At 36.3% G+C, this 27741-nt stretch overlaps 2 protein-coding genes across 2 annotated transcripts; both read left to right on the forward strand.

The window, feature by feature from the left end:
• Positions 1-359: 359 nt before the first annotated feature.
• Positions 360-27342, forward strand: LOC149475297 (uncharacterized; the record flags this gene model as incomplete). The annotated part of the gene is made up of 16 exons (XM_089713746.1): positions 360-938; positions 3545-3761; positions 4325-4395; positions 4883-4983; positions 5324-5425; positions 5780-5868; positions 6187-6278; positions 7717-7804; positions 9018-9123; positions 10838-10976; positions 11543-11649; positions 12721-12854; positions 13849-13919; positions 16444-16518; positions 17211-19703; positions 26430-27342. Coding segments are annotated over 15 exons (2049 nt in total), but the record flags the coding sequence as incomplete, so codon positions are not given.
• LOC149475298 (uncharacterized) lies at positions 14366-15800 on the forward strand. Its single transcript, XM_089713747.1, has one exon. The coding sequence runs from the start codon at positions 15378-15380 to the stop codon at positions 15798-15800; it is 423 nt and encodes a 140-aa protein (XP_089569873.1). The 5' UTR covers positions 14366-15377.
• Positions 27343-27741: the final 399 nt, after the last annotated feature.

Genomic DNA, 27741 nt, shown 5'->3' on the forward strand with positions numbered 1-27741 from the left:
CTTGATGAAAATTTATAAAGCGCTATCAGAAAATTTTATTTTCAATTAAACAACTACCTACGTAACAAAAACCAAGAATTCAATTAATATTTTATACCTAGCTGCGCTAGGATTCAGAATATCTGTGTGTAGGTATGAAAGTGTATATCTACGTAAGTTAAACGAAATAAAATCAGTTTTAATTTCTTTCGCTCTAATGCTATTTGATGCACGTACCAATCAGAAAATACCTTGAAAATACGATACGTAATGAACTTTAAAAACACCATGACGTCACTAATTCTTCATAACCATAAACAGGGATCGCTCTAATATAAAAAAGTAATAATGTATCATAAAATGTGATGATAATGTGATAAAATCAACAAAAATGGACTAAAAATATCAAACTGGCGGGGAACAGAAACTTCAGCGGCGAACCGCCGCGTTCGACCGCCTACTACTACGCAGATTTAGAAAAAATCAAGCGCCAAAACGGCCAGGATGAAACTGGCCGACATGACCGACAACCTGACCAACAAACTGGCAGACAAGACCGTCCAGATGACCGACAGGCCGACACAGAACAGCACCCTAACGAGCTGAGCGAATACGTTGAAACAAACGAAATTTTCAACGATGGGGCTGTCAAAGAAATTCCACCACTTCGAGATAGATGGAACGTTCCAGAAAGAAAGCTGGAAGAAACGTATTCTACTGCGGGCACGTTTCCAATGCCCGAGCCAAAGGAAAAGGAACCTTTGTTAGCAGAACTTGAGGTCGTAGGTCGGGTGCCATTGACGCAATTGGATTCGACTACTGGGGTTAGGAGGAGCAGGAGTTGGTACTTGTGCTGCCCGAACATGGGAGAGGAGGATATATCTAGGGAGTCGTCGTGGAGGTACTCCAGTTTACGGCCAGTGACTGCGCCGCCTATACCTGGACAGAATGGCATTCATGTACGTATAATGCGAAAGACTAGGAATGTTACATTTTATGCGTCAAATTATTTTAAAACTATTGAATAGGCAATCCTTCCTGCACCTGCAATGTTCCTGCATATCAACACAGTTCCATAACTAAACAGCGTATTCTATGACTTTGTTCTCTTAGTTTAAAACTAGATGGTTTTGTAAAAATATAAGCAAAATCGTATTGTTAAACCGTTTTCATTACCTACCTATTCTCGACGATTAGCGATCAAATGAAAATATTTTTCTAAAATTGGTCCCGTAGTTCCTGAGATTACCGTGTTCAAACAAACAAACTGCTTCATATTATAACTACATATATTCGTCATGATAACTCCATTCTTCTAGCTTTCAAAGCATGGTAGCCCGCCATATTTTAATACATAATAGGTGCATACCGATTGTTCTGTATTTGGCGCCATAAAGTCTGTCAGATTTCCCAAGATGGCGGACCAAGCACCGCTAGCTTATAATTATTATATGCACGTTTCGATCATCTTTAAAGATACCATTTTAAAGCTACCCTTTTGAAACTTGCACTAAATATTAAGCAGAATTTATTGAAGTGAAACTTCTTTAGGCGCGTTGAGAGTAACATTTCAAGGTCGCGTCATGGCAATACCGTCACGTCATGGAGTAAGGCGACGATTTTGGTATATTCGAATGAAAGAAGTTTCACTTCTGAGTCTGACACATGCATTTTACAATAATTAATTAAACAGTGATGAGTTTTATATTAAAACACAAATCAGAGATGACGTTCACCTCAACTAGGAAGAAATCTGTGCTAGAGACGATATAAATTCTCTATAATAAATAGCATCATGTACAACTAATTTAGAATACCGATGCCTATACGTTACTACAGGGTGTCACACTGTTGGTATACTAAGCTCAAAGGAGGTTATATATAGTTATGCATACGCTGAGTACGTAAAAAATACTAATAAAATTCCAGACGCAGTTTTTTTTTTCAAATAGATGAATTCTTAAAACTATGTGTACACCCATAACAAGCAACCCGCCCAGCTTTGCAAACATCACGTGACCTATCATATAAGATTATGTTTTCATGGACAAAATGCTCACATTAGCGAAGCTTTATTATGCCGGCTCCGTGAAGCTAGAGAAGAGAACATGGATTTTCAAGAAAAATTTAGCAAAATTTTTTCGATGTAATTTTGTTGTTTAAGTATTTTTTTCGTGATCAGTGTATACAAAACTAAAAGTCCCTTCGCGCTTAGTATACCAATAGTGGGACACCCTCTACATCTACAATTGAAATAATGTGTTTTTATTTACTTATTCCATATATACTTAGTAGGTACCAGACAAGAATAAAGTTTTCTGAATCAAAACAGCTGTTATTTTAATTATTTTGTTATGATTGAATAAGCAATTGCAACTTATAAAGGGTGTTCCACTATTGGTATACTAAGCGCGAAGGGACTTGTAGTTTTGCATACACTGATCACGTAAAAAATACTTAAACAACAAAATTACATCAAAAAAGTTTTGCTAAATTTTACCTGAAAATCCATGTTTTCTTCTCTAGCTCCGCGCAGCCGGCATATACCGCTTCGCTAATGTGAGCATTTTGTCTATGAAACATAATCTTAAACGATAGGTCACGTGCTTGTAGCAAAGTTGGGCGGGTTGTTTGTTAGGGGTGTACACATAGAGTTTTAAGAATTCATCTTTTTGAAAAAAAACTGCGTCTGGAATTTTATAAGTATTTTTTACGTACTCAGCGTATGCAAAACTATAACCTCCTTTGAGCTTAGTATACCAACAGTGGGGCAACCTGTATTCCTCAATGCAAATAGTAGTGTGCTTTATAGTGATTTATTGTTATCAATGTATGTCCGTTTACTGGCTGATTTTCAGCTTTATGTTATATCTGTACTATTAACTATTCTGTGGTGATATGTAGGTGATAGTTATTCTATGGGTCACGTTCTTTTGATTTTGGTATTATTTAATATTTTTAAAGTCGCTTTAACCTTGGAATTTGCGATTAGATACAATATTAATTTAAGATGCGTAATGTTTTCGCACGTTCGCGTTATAAAAAATTGTAACAATAGTTTTAAAACAACGAAATGTTAAAAGTTTCATTAAACTTTTATGTGTATTTAATGCGGTAGAATAAATTACTGTAAAAAATTTAGACGTAGAGAGAAATAAAATTGTTTTAGAAAATATACTATCTGTAAAAGTTGCTCTATCATGATACATAATACACTGGTCATCGATAAAATCGACCCACTTGCATTTTACGGCAAATTGTGGTTTTCTCACAAACAAGGGGAAAAAATTGTTTGTACAACCCGGTTACAATATCTGTGGACCTGGCTTCGATGACGTCACGTCGCGAACGCAACGAAATTGAACCGTAATGACGCGCCGCGGGGCGAGCGCGGGGAGGTAAAGGGGAACGGGAAGGGGCTCCGCATTCCAGCGAGGTCCACAGATATTGTAACCGAGTTGTAATCTGAAATTATCAATTAAGCTTGCATATTTACACGGTTAAGGTGTAACATGTGCCTCTAGTAAAAAAGATAAATATTTATCTCGCAAACTACCCTCCACAGCTTGCGACACAAAGCAGCGGCCGCGACGACATAGTCAGTCTGCGCGCGGAACGCGACGCGCTCGCACGTGCGCTTGCCACGGAACGACAGCGTGCTGCGACAGCGGCTAGAGCGCATGATGCGAGATTGGCAGAGTTGCATGGGGTTATAGCGGAATTGGTTAGGAGGAGGGCAGCTGATAAGAAGGTTAAAGCGATACCGGAGGAGGAGGTTTCTGGTAAGTGTGATAGTATTTCGAAGGTTCGTGTAAGATGTAGAAGTTTAATATTAAACCTATTGTAATGTATCTTACGAAATAGCAAGAGACTCGTTCCTACTTTCATAGTTTAAATGAACACTTACAAAAAATATGCTACAGAGATAGTAGAGACCGTAGTAAATGAAATGAGTAGTGCTTGCGAGGATATTTATTTGCGATGAATGAAAGAAAGAAAAATGTATTATTCCCCGGTTTATCGTATACTAGCGGTCCACCCCGGCTTCGCCCGTGGTACATATTTCGCAATAAAAGGTAGCCTATGTTCTTTCTCAGGGTCTAAAGATTATCTGTGCCAAATTTCATCAAAATCGGTCCAGTAGTTTATGAGTGAAAACGATACATACATAATTACAAACCTTTTCTCTTTATAATATTTGTATAGATATAAGAGCGTATATATTTAAGGCAGTAACGTAGAAAATATAAATAAAGACAAACCTTGTGGACACTAGCTTCGTACTGAAACATTAATAAAATTACTTGAATTAAGATTTTAATTTTCATAACAATTTTGTTTCCAGATGAATGTGAATCTACAACCCAACCAGCTGGCGAATTAGATAATGATGGAGATCTGTCTAGAACGGAACAGGTGAGATTTTTGTATTCTGTAGGCTTCATATCATTTCTAAGTACTATATCACTGTAAGTACTAAAGTTGATAAAAAACCCAGAAGTTGTATGCGGGTAGTTGCATATTTCGATCTATTGTTTGATACTCAGTCGACATCGTGTGGTCGGACTGGAAGCACGTCTTTGAGTGAAATAAAAGAAACAAATATCTTTTACTTGTAAAAGTGTGAATGTGCTCTCTTTTTTTCAACAAGCAAGATGGTAAAAGAGCTTTGAAGTAAAATTTCAAGGTCGCGTCATGGCAATACCGTCATGTCATGGAGTAAGGCGAAGATTTTGGTATTTTTGAATCTTGCCAAAAAGTTTCACTTGTGACACGTGTGCTGGGTACACGCGCTCTTTTTGTTAAACTGAATCTAATCGAAAACGAAAAGTATAATTGTAACAAAAACGACAAATTTAAAATATTAGTTTATAATATTTAATGTCATTAATCTGAATTTCAGAACGAAAACTCGTCAATAGTGAGTCCAGCGGAATTACCAACACCACAAGAGCCTAAAGACCTGCCTGAAGATACAACAGACACTAGTACTTATGAAATTAGGTAAATGTTCTTTCACATTATTGTTTGTTAAGTATTTAGAAATTTTAAATGATGTAAAAGTAAAAATTTCATAATATTTTCCACTACACGAACTGTCTTAAAAAATTTTTAATTCTTCATGTTTATGAAGAACTAGCTGTTCCCCGCGGTTTCATCCGCATCGCTCCGCTCCTGTTGGTCGTAGCGTGATGATATATGGCCTATAGCCTTCCTCGATAAATGGGCTATCTAACACCGAAAGAATTTTTTTAAATCCGACCAGTAGTTCCCGAGATTACCGCGTTCAAACAAACAAACTCTTCAGCTTTATAATATTAGTATAGATTATTATTTATTACAGAATACAACCAACTTTAGAAGTATCCCCTCCTCAAGATTCGGAAAATTGTTCAAGCTTGCGTCTCTCTGAGAGAGACTCGGAGATCTGTGTGAGCACAGCAAGGTGGGTTTAAAGCCGGTTTTTTTGCGTTTTGACGGGTTTTAATGTTGATTTAATTGAAGTGAAATAGACGTGTAGATTGTAGGTAGATACTAGATAGAATAGTTAGATTTTTTACAGGTTTAAAAATTAAAATAAGGGTTTTTGAAATAAAGAAACATTTATTTTGTCAAATTGATAAATGTAACAAGGATCAAAAATATGTTAACAATTCATTGTTTCTGATGCTGTTTAATATTTTATTAATTCTCAAAGCTAATAGGCTCTTTGAAAAACGTAGTTTATCTTAGAAGATTATTAGCCAACAAAAAAAAGCCTAAGAAAGATATTATAAAATAGTACTTTTGTAAATTTCAGATGTTGTCAATATACACGAGCTGCTCACGGTTCAACGAACAGCTGTCAAAGGGAGAGAGGCTCACCAGCTTTGTTACCGCCGTCACCAGGTAATGAATAAACAGACAGACAAACAAATAAAATTTTAAATGTATAATCTATCATAAAAAAGAGCGCGTATGCCGAGCACACGTATCAGAAGTGAAACTTCTTTGGCAAGATTTAAAGGTACTAAAATCGTCGCCTTACTCCATGACGTGACAATATAGCCATGACGCGACCTTGAAATTTTACTCTCAACGCACCTAAAGAAGTTTCTCTTCACTTTTTTTATCCATAAAAATGTTTATTATTTATGTCAGCGAAATTAATTGTCTTTCTTTTTTAAATTGATTTTTATTCATAAAAAATAAAAATTATTGTTCTAGGTCGCTGCGAGTCAAGACAGGCAAAAATAGCGTCTAGAGTTAAACTCAAGAAAACAGAAGACGCCGAAACTAATCATCTTTCTAATGAAGAGGTAAGAAATATTAAAAAAACCAATCTATATACATACTAGCGGCCCGCCCCGGCTTCGCCCGTGGTACATATGAAAAATAGATGTTGGCCGATTCTCAGATTTACCCGATATGCACAGAAAATTTCATGAGAATCGGTCCACCCGTTTCGGAGGAGTATGCAGACTAACATTGTGACACGAGAATTTTATATCTTCTCTTATATATAAAAATGAATCGCAAAATGTGTTGGTAAGCGTATAACTCATGAACGACTGAACCGATTTCGATAATTCTTTTTTTATTATATTCCTTGAAGTACGAGGATGGTTTTTACGTAGAGAAAACGTAAATATGTACCACGGGCGAAGCCGGGGCGGACTGCTAGTATAAGATAAAACTCAAAGGTGACTGATATAGTGATCTATCAACGCACAGCCCAAACCACTGGACGTATCGGATTGAAATTTGGCATGCAGGTAGATGTTAGGACGTAGGCATCCGCTAAGAAAGGATTTCACGAAATTCTTGCGGGATGCACGTACAAAGTCGTGGGCGGAAGCTAGTATAATAATAATTTATTTACTTCAAACATAGAAATCCATACAAATTCCAATTTATGTTCATAAAAAAATAATTCAAACATTATTTATGAGTATGTTTACATTCCGTAGTAAACTAGGCTCACAATAATGCTAAAAATTTGTCCGAAGCAAAACTCTGCCTACGCTTGTATTAGGCAGAGTTTTCTAATGAGCGATACAATAGACTTTGAACATTATTGCTACGGAATAAGGTGTTAATTTCAATGAATGTTTTATACAACGACGCTCGGACGAATTTTGACGTCCTATATGCGATTGTGATTGTATTGACAAAAGTGTGTGTGTGTGTTCATTCACTTATATGTATGTATTGAAAACAAATGTGCGTTTGTATGTATGTTTTATTTCTGAACCTCAACATTTAACACACCTATATCTATATTTTAAAGTCATGAATAATACGATGTTTTTAATATAATTATACTGACTGACCGGTTGGCTTGGTTGGTAGTGACCTGCCTTCCAAGTCAGTGGTCGTCAGTTCGATTCCCACCCTGGCCAAATATTTGTGTGATGAACATAGATGTTTGCTTTGTGTCTGGTTAATCCATACTAAAATTATAAATGCGAAAGTAACTCTGTCTGTCTGTCTGTTACTCAATCACGCCTTAACTACTGAACCAATTTGCATGAAATTTGGTATGGAGATATTTTGATAGCCGAGAAAGGACATAGGCTACCTTTTATTGCGAAATATGTACCACGGGCGAAGCCGAGGCGGACCTCTAGTTATCTATATAAGTATTTATTTAAAATGTATGTTTATCAGCCATCTGGTTTCCATAACACAAGCGAAAGCTCGTGCCGTGTGAAAATTATCCTGAAATATTTATTTATTATTTATATTATATTCTAGTGGTGTGTAGAAGCAGCAGAAAGGTTGGCTTTAGATGTGTGCGCTCAAGCGGATTTGCGTGAGGCGTTAGTAGCCGCTAACCATGAAGGTAAGTCTATTTTTTATAGAACCTTCAGATTTATTTGAATTGAAAATTCTTTATCGGGGTTGGAAAAAAAATTTAGTGTAACATTTTTCGTTACGCGTGACGTGCGCGTGACATTTTTCCGTTACGCGCATTGAGGTATTATTCTAAAATTGTGATTGAGACGATTGACTCTAACTCGTGTTAAAAATAGTAGTACCGATGTCCTCTCTAGTACGTAGTACATGTAACTCAATGGTAACGCGCCATCTTTTTCTTATCCCTACCACGCGTGATTCGACGTATTTCTGTAAAGTTGCATATAATAAATTATTTTATGAAAAATAAGGTCTAAGTTTCTCTTCTTACGTGTGTACACTAGTACACGCACACATTTTTTTTATACGGCGGTATTAAAAGGCTTTTTTACAGGAATTTTACGCACTTTCTGAGGTAGTTTTTTGCATATCGTACGTATAAAACCACTTTTAAACATATTATGTGAGATTTGATAACCATCTACGTATCAATTTTTCTGTCGCAGTCGGTTAAAATTCTTTCAATATCTAGGCACATAATTCTGAAAAAACATAACAAATTCGATTACTCTGGCGGGATCATGGGTGGCCGAGAGGTCATCGCCCCGGTAAGGCGGAAGACGCGGGTTCGATTCCCGTGAGTGATCGAATTTTTCCTTAAAAAAATATCATTCCTAAATAATGAGGTATTATTACTACGTATAGAGAGGACACCACGAACAAAATCTGATTACGGCGTGGGACTGCTAGTGAGTCATACACTTTGTAGATATTCTGCATCTTATTACTTATAAATTTAAATCAATCAATGTAACAAATAAACATTTTTTATTAAAAAATATGAATAAACTTATCAATTAAAACCAATCAATGTAACAAAAAAAAATTGGTTTGAGACGCTTGGCTCTAACTCGTGTTACAAAGAGTGTAGTAGCGATGCCCTCTCTAGTACGTAGTACATAGTAACTCAATGTTCCTAAATCACTTATTTTATCATAAAAAAATTGGTTGTTTGTAAAGTAGGTTTACGATCGAGATGTTTACGTGATAACGTCTTATTGGCAGCGCTCGAGATGAGACGGGAGATCGTTCCGTCTCTCTCTCGTTATACCTGCGATCGCGATCGTGAGGTTTTGGTGTGACACACTAAAACGAATTTAAAAACGTTATCACGTCAAAATGCTTACTTTTTCTCACAGAAGAATCGATAACAGCGGAACTATGGAAGGCCCGTTGCATTCGTCTCGCGGCCGAGTGTCGCGTGTTGGACGCCGCTCTGCACAGAGCTGTCGACACTCAGCATCGGTGAGTTAAACAACTTAAAAAAATTAATGAATTAATTAATTAATTTATTTATTTATATTTTAGGAGAATCTACAGCTGTATTCTTAAAGATGTCACATAATATAATACTCACAATAAGCCATTTACAGATTCTCACGGCTAGAATAATGTTAATATATAACAATTACAAATGTGAGCGATTACGTACACGAATCAAATTCTTAAAACCAATGCTATTGTAACACTAATTAAATTACATATCAACTCGACCACCAAACTGACGAAAGAACTCATTAGCTAACTGACGCTTAATGGAGTAAGAACTGCTGCAGAATAAGTCAAAATCGAACTGTTTTGATAGCTTGTTAAAGTTATTGCTTACGCGTAGAATAAACGAGTTTTGACGATAGTTAGTGCTGACTGCGGAAGTAAAGATAGGATTATATTTACGAGATAAAATTGAGGGTGTGTATAAAGAAATTTTGGCTAGTAGATCTGGGCAGTCTATTTTATTGGATGTAATAATTGTCTGTAAAGTCGGTTTACTGACGATAGTTGAACGTGACAACGTCCGATTGCGCTTCTTTGTCGCTCGTTCCGCTCTCTCGCTTGCACTTCAAGCCTTACATGGAACGCCTCAGAGCGAGGTAACGCCGCATGAGTCATGTTTTTTCGTGCGTGCAGCCGGCTCTATCGAATTATAAGACGTTGTCACGTCAAAAATAATTTACAGGGTGTAATCGTTCGAGATTTTTCGAAATAATGTATTCTGTCAGCTTGCTGGATTTTAGACCGGTATCTTTACTAATATTATAAAGCTGAAGAGTTTGTTTGAACGCGCTAATCTCAAGAACTAATGGTCCGATTTGAAAAATTCTTTCGGTGTTAGATAGCCCATTTATCAAGGAAGGCTATATATCAACACGCTAAGACCAACAGGAGCTGAGCAATTCGGGTGAAACCGCGTGGCACAGCTGGTAAAAAATAAGAATGACACCATGTCGAATTAACCAATTCATTCCAATACGGACATGTTATACGTAATATATAAAAATGAAACCCTTCACAATCCTTGGTCACGGCATCACGCGTGAACGGGTGGACCGATTTCGAAAATTCTTATTTTATTATATTCCTTGAAGTACGAGGATGGTTCGTATGGGAAGAAAACATAAATATGTACCACGGGCGAAGCCGGGGCGGACTGCTAGTACGTAATATTATTAAGGGCCGATTTTTTAATCCATGGTTAAAACTTATCCGCCCAATAAAGTATTACACGATAATATTAACATGTCATGTAAACTGTCAAAGACGGGCAAGGAATATTCGATGAATAAGTATTAACCAAGGATTGAAAAATTAGCCCTTAAATAAGTAGAATTAATTTATTAAACGTAACTTTTGATTTAATATTTTTGTGGATGAATAGTTGTCACTATTTCCTGTCAAAACATGCTTAGCTGTCGAATACTATTAATTGCCGCTTTCCTTTGAATCTTGGCGCATTCGTACGAATCGTGCCCGGGGGGGGGGGGGGGGGGCTCGGACGTTGTTTATACGACGATCGACCCAATTACCCTCACTTTGCTAATAGTCGTTGACTTGCTGCGATTTGTTATCAACTACCTACATCAATTAGGCAGTTGTGTAGAATCGCAGTACATTCTTATTATCAAACTATTATTTAACCCGTACTCGCGTGTGATTTCTTATAATAATATAATTGTTTCAGTCTATCCTGCGCTTGTGCAATGCACGAGTCGTCGTCAGTAGTGCTCTGTAGTGCGCTCAGAGCTGCCGATAGAGCGCTAGAGACGTATGACGTGCTGCTGGCGCTAGCTGAGACACAACACGAGCCGGCCAGTGCGGAGGTATGTGCACTATAAATACGACACTCAAACACGACACTTCAAACTCGACACTTCATACACGACACTTCAAACTGGACACTTCATACACGACACTTCATACACGACACTTCAAACTCGACACTTCAAACTCGACACTTCATACACGACACTTCAAACTCGACACTTCAAACTCGACACTTCATACACGACACTTCACACACGACACTTCACACACGATACCGTCACGTCATGGAGTGACGACGATTCTGGTACCTATGAATATTGCTAAAGTAGTTTCACTTATGACACGCGTGCTAAGCACACACGCACCTTTATAATTAAGTAACTTTCGTCATTTTTACCTTATAATATTTGATATTAACCGACTTCAAAAACAGGAGGAGGTTCTCAAATCAGTCTGTATGTTTTTTTATTTTAAAAGAGCAACTATGGAATTTCCTCCCCGGTTCTTCTCCATACTGCTTTCTGAATCGGTGGTAAATGTTAAAAATATGTTATGACGATTCAAAAGTGCTTCTAGAAGAAGTCTAATTGAATAGATAAATGTTTGAGTTTGACTCTTACAGCGGCAAGCAGCTGAAGACGTGGCTACAAAACTTCTTCGTCGTTTGGAAAGTGGCCCCACGTGGGGACAACCGCTTTTGTCCCCGGGACCATGGCATGATCATCATCAGTAAGTATCTAAATACTATGCCCCGCGGTTTTACCCGCGTCGCTCCGTTCCTGCTGGTCTTAGCGTGATGGTATATAGCCTATAGCCTTCCTCGATAAATGGGCTATCTTATATGGAAATTTTTCAAATTGGACCAGTAGTTCTCGAGATTAGCGCGTTCAAACAAATAAAGAAACTTTTCAGCTTTATAATATAAAATCTAAAAATATGCATCTAAATTTCCGCCCGCGATAATAGTTTGATTTTAATGAAAAAAAATGTTGATAATAGTTTGATTTCAATGATAACAATGTCGATAATAGTTTGATTATAGTGAAAACAATGTCGATAATAGTTTGATTATAGTGAAAACAATGTCGATAATAGTTTGATTATAGTGAAAACAATGTCGATAATAGTTTGATTATAGTGAAAACAATGTCGATAATAGTTTGATTATAGTGAAAACAATGTCGATAATAGTTTGATTATAGTGAAAACAATGTCGATAATAGTTTCATTATAATGAAAACAATGTCGATAATAGTTTGACAATGAAAATTATGTCGATATTATTCGATACTAGCTGTGCCGCGCGGTTTCACCCGCGTGGCTCCGCTCCGGTTGGTCTTAGCGTGATAATATATAGCCTATATCACTCGTGGATAATGTAGCTTTCGAATGGTGAAAGAATTTGTAAAATCGGTCCAGCAGTTTATGAGCCTATTCATTACAATGAAACAAACAAAGTTTTCCTATTTATAATATTAGTGTAGATTATATTATTTTTTTAATTTTGATATCTGCGCTGGGCCTTATTGATAGGCCGGTTGGCTTGGTTGGTAGTGGCCCTGCCTTCCAAGCCAGAGGTCGTGGGTTCGATCCCCACCCGGGGCAAATATTTGTGTGATGAACATAGATGTTTGCTCTGTGTCTGGGTGTTAATTATCTATATAAGTATTTATTTAAAATTATATATGTATGTTTATCAGCCATCTGGTTTCCATAACACAAGCGAAAGCTTAGTATGGGATCAGATCGTGCCGTGTGTGAAAATTGTCCCGAAATATTTATAACGAAACTTGCCCGTAGGAGCACCCCGTCCGAAGCCCCCCCCTGGGCCCCGGCGACCGAAGCCCGGCTCCGCTCGCACGCGGCGGCGCTCAAGCGGGACACGGTCGCGCTGCGGGCGCTCCGCCCCGCGCCCACCATGTACTCGCCGCACGGTGAGATGGACATACATATATACATCTTCTTATATATAAAAATGAATCGCAAAATGTGTTGGTAAGCGCATAACTCGAGAACGGCTGAACCGATTTCGATAATTCTTTTTTGATTATATTCCTTGAAGTACGAGGATGGTTTTTATGTAGAGAAAACGTAAATATGTACCACGGGCGAAGCCGGGGCGGACCGCTAGTATTACATACATATATATATACGTACGTACATACATACGTATATATTACATACATATACATACATGCATACATACACAAACAAACGCGCACCGGTATAATATCATTTTATATATTACTAGCTTTCCGCCCACGGCTTCGCCCGCGTTTTCAAAGAAAAACCTGCGTATCTCCCGTTCCCGTGGGATTTCCGGGATAAAACCTAGCCTATGTGTTAATCCAAGTTACCTTCTATATATGTATGTGCTAAATTTCATTGAAATCTGTCCAGTAGTTTATGCGTGAAAACCATACATACATAATTACAAACCTTTCCTCTTTATAATATTAGTATAGATGTCGTGGCCTGCATATTTAATTGTAGATTTGCTCACTTCATGGAATACTCGATAATGTCATGAAATGGTCGCATTTCATGACATTATCGAGCTATTTTTATCTATCTATATATTATCTAGCCAAATGTGAATGACAAAATCGTATAACATTAAAGATTTAATGATCTGGTTAAATTATAATTTCATGAAATGCGACCATCTCATTAAATTATCGAGCATTTCATCCTATGTGTTGATCCAAATATCTATATGTATGCTAAATTTCATTGTAATCGGTTCAGTAGTACTTGCATGTAAGTAACAAAACATACACATACATCCATCCTCACAAACATTCGAATTTATAAATATTAGTAGGATAGGATAGGATTTTTATAGATTTTTTTACCATGTTTTTAGCAAATAAATATTATTTTATTTTTATTTATTTTAAAATATTAATTAACGAATATTTTCCATAGATTTGGATGAAAGTGAAGATTGCAAGTCAGTAGATGGTGTCACAGATATGGAGACAGCTGTCATGATGCAGGTAAGTTTGTGTGTTTGTCCCTGCGTCACGTGGAAACTGCTGGACCGATGTGGATGCAATTTTTGAAAGTATGAAGTTAATCATGTTCTATTTAGTCAATGATGATAAAGTATATCTTCTGAATGTACATACAACACTTTTAATCCATTAGTCCCCGGAATCACAGACACAATAGATAAAAAAGTCGGTAAATATTTCCCTATTTCAAAACTACCCGCAAATCGGAACTAACAAAGTAAACAAAGAAGATATCAAAATCGGTGTAGCCATTTTCTATTTCACCCTGAACCAACAAGTTAAATATACAGATTTTTTATTAAAAATGCGGGTAGAAATATAATTCCAATATCTGGGGGCACGGCAGTGCCCCCGCCAAGTCGAGCAAAAAAAAAGCGGCACGGCCGTACCATCCTTTTCTCGAAGCAATTCGGGCCTTTTTCGACCCCCTATAATTCGGTTGTGGATAAAGCAAGAAACCTGAATCTTCAGTAACTAATCCGGCATTGTATAAACACGGAATATTTAAAATTTCAGTCAATTTGAACCAGTAGTTTAAGAATGACAACTTGTTAAAGTTTCTAAATTTTGTCACTCACTGACTCACCGATCATCAAAAGTCCAAGGCACTTCTAGCAGACTTAGAAGCTTCATATTTGGAATACATATAGAGTTTAGTGTCTTAATCATGGGAAAACTTAAATATTTTGTAATTTCGGTCCAGTTTTCCAAATACACCAACTGCATCAATAACTTTGTAATCCCATATAAATATATGGGATTACAAAGTTATTTATGCAGTTGGTGGTTGGTGGTGGTTATAAATTTAATAGGTGTAGATAGGTACCTACCATATGAGGCAAGGGAGGGGGTATAGGGTGGGTAAGGGTGTGTTTAGCCCATGAAACTGAACAACATTATTACTTGTAAAATGGTCGACGTAATGAAAAACACATGATTGGACATGTCTTGAAGTACGAAAATCTAATAAAACAATATATTATAATTTAAATCTGTTATATATAAATTGTTGGCGCGACTAGCCTCCTTACAGACAGACTGGCCTCTATTTTACTCTATGACTGACAAGCAAAATATACGCCAAAATGACAGAACAATGAAATGTGAATGCCTTCGAGCGAGCGGCAGCCGCACGCATACGTGCGAGCGCCCTCATGCTGTTCGGATGTGCCTCGAAACCTAACCTATAAGTTTGCGATTTTCATTTATAATTTCGATTGATAAATTACATTTACGACTAAAAGGCTTGCTCATTAGTTTACTGATATTATTTGCTTACGATTGGGATGTTGTTTGGTTAATTTTAAGGAACTTACATAAATACCTTAGTCTTCAAATATAATTACTTAATAGTGTCGGTCGAAATAACGAGACCAAAGTTACGTTTAAGTATTAATTGTATTCTTACATCTTGCATATCTACCAGTACTAGTAGTCGCAATGGATTCGGAAATACTGTATGTGAATGACCATCCATGCCCACACCGGATTGTCCGTATACCTGGTGATGGTTCGTGTCTATTTCATTCTTTGTCATTCTCTATGTATGGGAATACTGAGTCGTCGTATGAGATTAGACTTGCTATAGTGGAGTATGTGGTAGCGCATTGGGACGAGTTCAAAGTGTATACGTGTGACGAGCACGGAGACCCCTACATTGACGCCGACCTGTACTCGACGGCAATGGTAAAAACAACTACCTATGGCTCCGTGTCTGAACTTATGGCTGCCGCAGCTTTGTATCCGTACGCTTTCGAGGTTTACGAAAACGGCCTTTTGAGAGGATCATTCGGTGGTGATTATGGAAATCCGGTGAAACGTAGAAGTAGTACCGGAAAAGGAAAAGGGGAAGACTACATATAAAAATAAGAAAATATCATAAGACCTTTAACAAAATTCGTTAGAAGTAGATGGTATCAAAAAGAAAGGCTCTACAAAAAGAAGTGAGATCCCATCAAAAACATCCTGTAAAAAAACCCAAGTCTCGCAGCTCAGTCTTTCTACCGTCAAAAGTTGTGAGATCCATGTAATACCAAGTCGGTTAATCTATTTAGTGTCTACTTGAAGGACCTTCTGTCTTAAGTTATTACATAAGTTATTATCATGCCAATATTAAAAATATTTAACGTTTTAAACAAATAGATCGACTTGGACATCGCATGAAAACAAAATGAATATTACAATATTATATTAGATTCTTTAGTCTCTCGCGCCTCACGCGATTGAAACTCTCGTTCCTGTTGGTCGCTGGCCCGTCGTGCTGTGTAGTGTGATACATACTAATAATCAAATCAAGCGATGTCCAAGTCGATCTATTTGTTTAAAACGTTAAATATTTTTAATATTGGCATGATAATAACTTAAGACAGAAGGTCCTTCAAGTAGACACTAAATAGATTAACCGACTTGGTATTACATGGATCTCACAACTTTTGACGGTAGAAAGACTGAGCTGCGAGACTTGGGTTTTTTTACAGGATGTTTTTGATGGGATAATCTCTTACAGGAAGTGCTTTTGGCGAGAGAGAACAGAGTTGTGGAGAGAGCTGCGTCCATTTTGCACAAACAGACATCACATAAGGTTCGATTTTATAGAATTAACTAGAATTATATGTGGCTATTTTTATATTTCTTTCTAAAGTAAAAAAAAATATCTGTCTAAATATTAAAAAAAAAACACCTATATGAAAATAGGATCATAAGGAATAAGCTTTCAAATAAAACAAGAATCATCAAAATCGGTTCACCCATACGAAAGTTGTAAGGTAACATATCTATAAAATTTATCTTAAACAAGCTGTTGCCCGCAGCTTCGCTTGCGTGGAAAAGATACATTTTCATGGTACAAATTTTCATCCCCTATTTTATCCTCTTGGGGGTAGAATCGAAATTCCTTTCTTAGCGGATGCCTACGTCCTAACATCTACCTGAATGCCAAATTTCATCAATATCCGTCCAGTTGTTTGAACTGTGCGATGATAGATCACTGTGTCTGTCAGTCACCTTTGAGATATATATATATTTTTTTTGGAAACTAATAAAATAAAATAAAAAATAAAAATTTAACTAGCTGTGCCCCGCGGTTTTACCCGCATTGCTCAACTCCTGTTGGTCTTAGCGTGATGATATATAGCCTATAGCCTTCCTCGATAAATGGGCTATCTAACACCGAAAGAATTTCAAATCGAACCAGTAGTTCCTGAGATCAGCGCGTTCAAACAAACTCTTCAGCTTTATAATATTAGTATAGATAAATTTATCTTTCTTTTTCAGAATGAAACATCGAGAAGTAAAAGAAGGAGCGAAAGGAAACATTGGTTGGACACGCAGGCCTCAGAGACAGACTTATAAAATACTAGCTTTCCGCCCGCGGCTTCGCCCGCGTTTTCAAAGAAAAACCCGCTTATTTCCCGTTCCCGTGGGATTTCCATAAAACATATCCTGTGTTAATCCAAGTTACACTCTATATGTGTGCTAAATTTCATTGTAATCGGTTCAGTAGTATTTGCGTGAAAGAGTAACAAACGTACATACACATTACACATACATCCATCCTCACAAACTTTCACATTTATAATATTAGTAGGATCTTCAAACTAGCTTACCGCCCGCGGCTTCGCCCGCTTTGTCTAAAACCTAATAAATTATTAAAACCTTCCTCTCGAATCAATATCTATTAAAAAACCGCATCAAAATCGGTTTAGTTTTAAAGATTTAAGCATACATAGGGACAGAGAATGCGACCTTATTTTATACTATGTAGTAATACCCGATAAAATGTCCTACGTAATTATTAACAAAAATAATGACATATTTGTCGGTTTTATGCAATTTTCGTGAAAAAGGTGAAAAAATAACAATATACTTACTTGCATTTATATTTTATTCCTAAAAATGTATTATTTTACAAAAAATATCAGGTCAGAGTGAAAACACAAAAACATCACATACAAATAAGTACAATAAAACAGTACATATGTATATGATTTAGTTTCATAATTATAAATTATACAATTCTGATTAGATTTTAGTCATTTAGTAGTTTATTTATAAGTAATTCACGAATCGAGAAACAACGTAAAATGAAGTGAATAAAACTTTGAACAAGAAAAAAGGATAACACACCGTTAAATTAGACTTTATTAAAAAATAACGTAGTTCGAGCAACTGCATAAATATTGGAATTAAAAATGCTTAAAAAATCGTCACAAACGATGGTGGTGTCAAATAATACCTTTAAATAATAAATAATCTCTAAAATATTACGAACGTTAAAGAATTAAATATAATTAAAACACGTTGAACATTTAAGTAACCATCTTAGAGTATTTTTACAAAAATTTCTTAAAATGCCAAAATTAAAAAAAATAAACTATCTCACTCTAACACATCATCAGCATAACGCGTGCGAGTGAGACGGCAAGCTTTGCATGTGAATATAGATTAAAAATTAAACTCGAAAATTAAAAATCTCAAAATATATTTTTATTATAATAAATATTGCTAAATGTGGAGTGAATGCGGTGTGCGAGAAATATTATAACAATAATAATAACAATTAGCAAAATAGACAGTAACAAACTTAGTAACAAATAACAAATAGTCATGATACAGTTTAGAATTAAAATGAATCTCGCGTGTTGACACTTGAAATAAACTATGTATAAGAATTGTCGTTCAATAAAATTTCTTCTTGTTAGTTCACAAACCCTTCTATCCTCAAATAATGATATTATATGTAAAAAGATGCAGATAGGTTACCAGCACAATATATATCTTTAAGCGGCAAACTCGCATACACGAAGACGTCAAACCAAGATGGCATGATCCAACTATCGTGAGCGAAAAGTCACCTGGGATCGTATTATGACCTTTTATTCCCAGTCAGTTTACACCCTGAATTAAACTGACTGGCAAATTCATACAATACCCTAATTGGCCATGGCTGGTTATTGCGATCATAATATGAATTTGCCAGTCAGTTCAATTCACGGCGTAATATGTCTAGAAATAAGAGGTCATACGGCACCTGATGTATAATGTGGCTACTTAAACACCTAAAGCGCTAACAACATCACCTTTTTACTTATAATAATATTATTGTTTAGTTTGGTTATATTATGACATGCCGATTTCCGATCTTTTCCTTCACAGATTGCAGCAAATTGATAATGAGCTGATAAATGAAAAAATATAATAGTAACACGCCAGTTAACATAAAATTTGTACTTTAAAATCAATACTTACAATTTAGAATTGAAAATTGCTAGCTACAAAGTAAAATAATGAACACAAAAAGGACGTCACATCGCGTGATGTAACCAATACGTAATAACATCAATAATACATAATAAAATAGTAAATAGGTGTGACTGAGACACAGGTAGAGGTAAATAACACTTGCAATATATAAATAATTTAAAAACTACAAATAGATAATTATTGACTGCAAGGGATTTTTAAGTTTATCGTTATAATAATCGTTTGAAATTAGTTTATTCATTCAAAATATTATTTCTATGTAAACTGTCGAATGCTATAATAAAAAGCATCTCGAAAATTTTCATGAACTACCTATATTAACACTTATCCATTGATGGTTTACAAATTAATATACTTTAATTACATACAGTTTAAACAATACTTATAGATGAACCCCTTTATTAAACTTTTAAAGTCATCATTACAATTTACACCAACTTGATTGAAAATTGTTTGAAATAAGCACATTTTTCAACATAAACTACAGCTCCAAATGATATAAATGTGCTTTAGCATATGTTTAAGTTGCATAAGTAAATATGTTATAGTACTAAGTTTAACATTAGATGGCGCCACGCGCTCATTGAATGGCGCTATTGAAATTCTTTCTGCAAATTGTATAAGTGTTTTGTTGTCTTCATTAAAATGATCTTTGTGCACAATAATTTGTTTTATTTCCATTCACATTGGTTAGAAGATTGTACATGGTCCTTTCTTGCTGGATATAAGCAAAGAGTTGACAGTGCACTAGTACACCTCGTTTGCTAAGTGGAGCACACAATCTGGAGCGAAGAGCGACCCCTGGTAACCTGGAAGATCCAAGGCACGGGAGGCTGTAGCTGAGCGGGAGGAGCACCCCCCGAGTCATCGAGCTGCCTACGTGAGGGAACAGTACATCAGAGCGGATCACCTCTTCTCACAGGATCGGTGTCAGTTGTCATCTGTCATCACTCATATATGACAAGAAGCCAGCCTAGGTGACGTATGAAGTTTGGCAGACTGGAGTCTGTCATTGAAGATCATTGACATTTGCTGTCATTGAAGATTATTGACATTTGCTGTCAAGTGTCATCTGGAACACGATTGTGACGTTTTAAGTGTCAGTAAAAAAAAAAAAAGAACAAAAAAAAACTTGAACTTGAACTTTGAACTCTATATTGTTGGTCAATTTAACTTAGAAAAAGTGAATCATTTGAAAACTTATATTCGTTTACGTGTTTGCATAAACTTAGAATAGTCGTAAAAAAGTGGAGTGACGGGAAACCTATGCCCAATTTATCACAAAGGTTATATGTGTGAAGCAATAATTTTGGATTGTAAGAAAATATTGTTAGAAACACGTGAGTAGGTAAATTTAAGGTTATCCGCACGTATTGTTGTTTTACGTATTTAATTGTTATATTTAATATTATTGTTGCAGTGTTATTAAAATGGCTGAAAACTATTTTAAATTGCAAGACGATCTTGCATCTAAAATTGTTAAGGGTAAAACTAATTTAAAGAAATCTCCGAAAGAACGTCTGACTCTGTCCTATTTAGAAACACGTTTAGAAAATTTAGAATCTCAATGGAATGAATTTCATAATACTCATAGAAAAATTATATATGAAATGAAAAGAGAAGACTTCCAACGAACAGAGTACAATAAAAGTGAAGTGTATGATACAGTTGAGGAGGAATATTTAAATTATAAAACATTATTAAAGGAACAAATAAGCGAGTTTAAAGTAAAATGTAATAATTTAAGTGTTAGTTCAAATTGTCAGGAACCAAGGAAGGTGTTTGTAAAATTGCCTGAAATTGCCTTGCCTTCATTTTCAGGGCAATATTCTGATTGGACTAATTATAAAGATCTATTTTTATCTCTTATACATAATAATTCATCGCTCGATGATGTTCAGCGACTACATTACTTGAAGGGTTCACTTACTGGCGAGGCTGCAAACCTTGTAAAATCTATCTGTGTCACAGCAGACAATTATAAAACTTGTTGGGATAGGTTGATGCTTAGGTATGACAACAAAAGGCTTATGGCAAATTCTATTATCAGAAAATTAATGAATCAAAAATCTTTGTCGCAGGAATCTGCCATGGCTATTCGACAGTTGTTGGACACTACTAGAGAGTGCTTACAATCTTTACAAAACATAGGAGTTGACTGCAGTTCATGGGATTTAATTCTCATTTATGTAATTTGCCAGAAACTTGATCCGGAATCTAGAAGTAAATGGGAGTCTAAGGTTAGTGAAACTTGTGAAGGGTTGCCTAAGTACAAGCAGTTGGAGGATTTTCTTGAAACTAGATTTAGGTCACTGGAGTATAAAGTGCCTGACAAAGGCCAAAATGTCGTACAGAATGCTTCAAAATTCTCTATGGGAACAACTATAGCGACTAGTCTATGCTTGTTCTGTTCTGAAAAACATAAGTTGGCTCATTGTAAGGCGTTTGCAAACGAAACTGTTGATGTGAGACGGCAGTTTGTGCAGACTCAACGATTATGCTTCAACTGTTTCAGTTCTGAACACTCTGCTTATGCATGTACAGTGTCCACTACATGCCGTGTATGTAAGAAACGTCATCATTCATTGTTACACCCTAAATTAACACAGGGCAGTAAGATGAATTCACATATGGAGACAGGTAAGGTTGTAGCTGTCGTGACTGAAGCTGCATCACCATCATCAGAAATAGATTCAGATTGCAACGAATCTTCTGATATAGTCACAAGTTGTGTTGCCACCTTTAGCAATACCGTGTTACTGGCTACTGCTTTGGTGAATGTCAGATCACAAAATTCAGATGGTTCAGCTACCATTTTGAGATCTTTGTTAGATCAAGGTTCGCAGGCAACATTTATCACTGAATCGGCTGTTCAGTTGTTGGGTATTAAGAAGCTTAAGGAAACAATAAAAATCTCTGGTGTAGGTAACAGCAAATCAATTATATCTAAGGCATCAGTGAATATATGTCTTACATCATGTTATGATTCCAAATTTACATTGAATGTTAAGGCCCATGTTTTGGATAAGTTGACAACCTTGTTGCCAAACAATAAAATTGAGGTAATGGATACATCTCAACTAGATTTGCCTAAATTAGAGCTAGCTGACCCTTCATTTAATATTCCAGGTGGCATTGATTTACTTCTAGGTGCAGAGGTTTATTGCAAAATCTTAATGCAAGGTTTACATCATGGTGTAGGTGGTAATTTTATAGCACAAAACACTAAATTTGGCTGGATTTTGTCTGGATTTATTGATAATTCCAATATAAACCAGCAAACTGAGAAGGGGGTTAATTGTCATACCATAACAATTAGTGAGCATAATGATGATGCTTTACTCAAGTTGTTTTGGGAACTAGAATCTGAACCCACACAACACATTAAAATGATGACTGAAGAAGAAAAGGCATGTGAAGAGCTATTTGCAGCTACCACAAACCGAGATGAAACAGGAAGGTATATAGTCAAACTTCCATTTAAGGATCATGACCCTGCTTCTAAGTATGGTGAAAGTGAAATCATTGCATATAGGCGTTTTTTAATGCTTGAGAAACGATTGTCTAATAACCCTGGCTTAAAGGAGGAGTATTGCAAGGTAATAAAGGAATACTTGGATATGGGTCACATGGAGTTATGTAAAAAGGGGGAGAAACAGGGTGCCATATACTTACCCCATCACGCGGTAATTCGAGAAGATAAGGACACTTCAAAGGTCAGGGTTGTATTTGACGCCTCATGCAAGGGATCAAATGGGGCATCCCTTAATAGTGATCTTATGGTAGGTCCTAATTTACAACCGGAATTGAGACATTTAGTAATGAGATGGCGCTGCTTTCCCATATCATTAGTTGCAGACATAGTTAAAATGTATCGCCAGGTTAAGGTGACGGACGAAGACGCTGATTACCAGCGTATTCTCTGGCGCGTGAACCCTGATGATCCGATTCAACATTTCCGGTTGCTACGGGTCACCTTTGGAACTTCATCGGCGCCTTACTTAGCCGTTCGTGCACTACAACAGGTAGCCCGAGATGAAGGGTCCAATTTCCCGGCGGCGGCGGAACGAGTTTTTACTGATTTTTTTGTCGACGATTTAATGACTGGTTGTCATACAGTGGAGGAGGGAATGCAAATTTATACGCAAATGACTAAATTGCTCAAGTGTGCAGGATTTCCTCTTCAAAAATGGTCCAGTAATAGTAAGGAACTTTTAAAGAACATCGGGAAGAGTGACGCTCCAAACCTCGAGATCAAGATTGACGAAATTACTAAGATTTTAGGAATAGCATGGAACAGAGAAATGGATAATTTTCATTTTAAGGTGAAGTTACCAACCCTGGGTAATAATTTGGTGACGAAACGACGAGTTATATCCGATATTGCTAAATTATTCGATCCTTTAGGCTGGATAGCACCGGTTGTAACGAAGGCTAAAATCTTTATTCAAAGGCTATGGCTGTCAGGTATAGATTGGGATACTCAATTGAGTCCCCAGTTACTAGAGGAATGGTTAAGTTTTAGAGAGGACTTAATCAATCTGGAGTCTTTCGTAATTTCTCGTTGGATGCAACTCAATAAGGGTGACTTGGTTTTGGAACTCCATGGCTTTTCAGATGCTTCCAACTTGGCGTATGCAGCCGTCGTTTATGCTAGAGTTGTTGATAAAAATAGAAATATTCATGTTCATCTCGTTACGTCTAAAACTCGTGTAGCACCGATAAAGCAGATTTCAATACCCCGCCTGGAATTGTGTGGGGCAGTCTTACTATCAAAATTGCTACACGAAGTAAGCAATGTATTGAATGTTTCAAAGAATAACATTCATGCTTGGACAGACTCAACCATTGTACTCGCATGGCTTAGTAGCCATCCAAGTAGATGGAAAACATTTGTTGCAAATAGGGTTTCTGATATTTTAACTTCAATGGACGGCAATCAATGGTCTCATGTTTCCAGCGAAGACAATCCTGCAGATAGCGCGTCGCGGGGTCTTCTGTCTAGTGAATTGGTTTGTAATGATATCTGGAAAAAAGGACCCGATTATTTACACAAGTTTGAGATAAAACACAATAAAACCATTTTAAAGGATACTCACCTTGAAGAAAAACCATCAAACCGGAAGTGCAACCTAGTTGTTACTGACGATGATGATGCTGAAGAATTGCTTTCAAGGTTTTCTTCACTGAAAAAACTTACCCGGGTGATTGCATTCTGTCGAAGAACACTGCGTTGGAGAAAATCTGAGAAGAAGAATACACATCTAGTAAATAGGTTATCAGCGAGTGAAATAAAGGAGTCATTACGTACCTGCATAAAAATGTGCCAAAGAAAATATTTCACCGAGGAAATTCGGAGTTTGTCGTCTTCGCAGATGGTCCATCGGAAGAGCACGCTCATTTCGCTGGATCCGTATCTCGATGATCATCAAATTTTGAGAGTTGGTGGTCGTCTCAATAATTCTGTTTTCAATGAGGATATGAAACATCCAATCATAATTCCCCATAAATCGCATTTCACAAAATTACTTATTGACGAAGCTCATGTAAGCACATTGCACGGAGGTCCGCAGATAATGCTTAATTATTTGCGGTCCATGTATTGGATTATTGGTGCCAAGGGATTGGTTCGCCAGTTTGTAAGAAGATGTGTAACTTGCACGCGATATTCAAATCAAAATAATCAGCCAATGATGGGTCAATTACCGACAGTCAGAGTAACATCACATCGCCCATTCAGCAAAACGGGAGTGGATTATGCCGGTCCAATAGCCATAAGAGCTACAAAGGGAAGAGGTCATCATGCAACAAAGGGTTACATTTGTGTGTTCGTTTGCATGTCAACAAAGGCGGTACACTTAGAAGTGGTCAGTGACATGACGGCAGAGGCTTTCATAGCAGCCTTTAAAAGACTAGTTGCTAGGCGCGGGCATGTCACAGAAATGTGGAGCGACAATGGCACAACATTTGTGGGTGCAGCTCGACAACTCACTGAGTTATTCGATATCGAGAGCTCGATTGTTGCCACCGAAATCGCCGACTGGTTAGCGTCAAATGGAACGGATTGGCATTTCATTCCGCCTCATTCACCAAATTTCGGAGGATTGTGGGAGGCGGCTGTAAAGTCAATTAAATTCCATTTGGCCAGAATTGTGGGAAATGCCACACTGACATTCGAAGAGATGTCCACCACTCTCGCTCAAATTGAGGCATGCCTCAATTCAAGGCCTATTTCGCAGCTCACAAGTGACCCACAAGATCCCTGTCCGCTGACGCCAGGTCACTTTTTAGTAGGTGAGCCTCTTGTGTTGGTTCCAGACGACAATTATGAGAAGGCAAATGTCACTAATTTGAAGCGATGGCATCTCACACAAAGAATGACACAAACCTTCTGGCGCAGATGGACTGAGGAATACCTCACCCAACTGCAACAACGCTACAAATGGAGATGTCGTATTCCGGAACCGAATGTGGGAGATTTAGTTCTAATAAAGGAAGACGGATTGCCTCCCGCTCGATGGCTGTATGGAGTGATCGTAGAGAAGCATCCTGGGCATGATGGGGTTACACGCGTTTGCAGCCTCAAATGTAAGGGCCACATTATCAAACGTCCTCTGTCCAAACTAATATTTATTCCAAATTCAGAGTGATTATATACAATTGTAACTTACCTTTCATATTCGTGATTTGCCTTAAGTACTTAGTGAAAATAAACGCTGCACATTTTTTTTGCACTAACAAATTTAAATCTAAAGGACAAATTAACTGTAACAAAATCATATTAAATAATTAAACGTAATAAATTATAGCAACAACAAAGTATTGAAATATTTTAGGCATTTGTGAAATACTAGTATGTATTATGGTTTAAGTTAAAATTGGCTTACTAAGTGATGCTATAGCAATGCTAAAAAATAAATTTATGTTTCTTTATAGATGTATAACAATATTGTGTTACTGGTAAAGGGTTTAATGTATTACAACACATGTATTTTAATTGTCAATCAACATTAAGTTTTTTTTTATGGACTAGGTCCATGGGGGGCGGTATGTTTAAGTTGCATAAGTAAATATGTTATAGTACTAAGTTTAACATTAGATGGCGCCACGCGCTCATTGAATGGCGCTATTGAAATTCTTTCTGCAAATTGTATAAGTGTTTTGTTGTCTTCATTAAAATGATCTTTGTGCACAATAATTTGTTTTATTTCCATTCACATTGGTTAGAAGATTGTACAGCATATTTTATTTAGATTTTTTATCGCTTTTAAGCGATAAAAAATCGAAGCTTACTTCACTTTAATTTAACTTTTAATTGTACAAGTATTAATTTCTTAATATTGTTTACTAAACTCCATACAATATGTTTACCTCTACACTGTACAGACAAATGTTGTCTTGTCAATAAACATTAATACAATCGCTTTACAAAAGTGCTAAACATGTGTAAGTCTTCCTATGGGGTCCATATTACTCACATTGTAATTATTTTTCGTTTAAAACATTGTGTGTTTTGAGCCATTGTGCAATTAAAAAAATAGTAATTTGACGTTAAGGTGACATGGCGGGAAAAGAATAATTGATGATTGATGAAATATAGCTTATTCTGTAACGGCCTTACGAATAAAAAGTTAAACAATGGATAAATTTCTACCATTTTCTACCATAGCTGTGTCCTGCTCTTGCTCACATGAAACGTCGATCATAAAAACAAGACAGGTTATTGCAATAACTAATCCATTGCAAAGCGAATGGGTAACATTTTATTAGTAAGACCGTAAATATTTTTGTTTAAATTCATATCCATGTATTGAATTTTTATAATATGTTTTCTGTATAGATTATTTGGTGTGTTTTTGTTTGAATTTTAATATTGTAAAAAAAATATGAATTGTTTTAAATGTAAATGTTCTGTTTTGTTAATTTTTAAACGAGGTTAAATGCTTTTTACACATAAGCAAATTCTAATTTTGTAATTATTTTATATATTATTGTGTATAATTACAGTTTATAAGAAATCTGAATATGAATTGTATTATTATAATTTTGGTATGGACCCTGTTTGTGTGTATGTCGATGTAGTTATCGTGAAGATCGCGACGGTGCTAGTGTAGGTAGCTATTCAATATAATATTATAACATTTACTGTGTTTTATTTCACGAACCTTTTCCTTCTTTATTCATCCAAATGTCTCAAAACTTTTATGTAAACTTTTACAAGCGATAATTAATCATCATTTAAAAAATCATTGCTGTTTATGATTGTCAATTTGTCATAGACAAAACTGCTTTTATTAGGTACTTACTAAAGAAAAGGTACAGCGAGAAAATTAAAGCATCTATTTAGGGTCAACCGGGGCAAATGCAACTAAAAAATAACAAGTTTCAAGTTTGATCGGTTGCAGTTATCTCCTTTTATATTTGGTCATTTATTTGACCCATTTATTGGTTTTTGTATTTATTCAAGATTATTTTAAACCAATCAAGCAATACAGTAGTCTTATAAATAACTGGTAGTGAGAATATTTCCTAAAATTGGTAG

The sequence above is a fragment of the Colias philodice genome, chromosome 31 (genome assembly GCF_061535455.1).
Source record: "Colias philodice isolate Cphi_HAF_F1 chromosome 31, ilColPhil1 Martin Lab GWU primary, whole genome shotgun sequence".
In the NCBI taxonomy this organism is placed as follows: domain Eukaryota; kingdom Metazoa; phylum Arthropoda; class Insecta; order Lepidoptera; family Pieridae; genus Colias; species Colias philodice.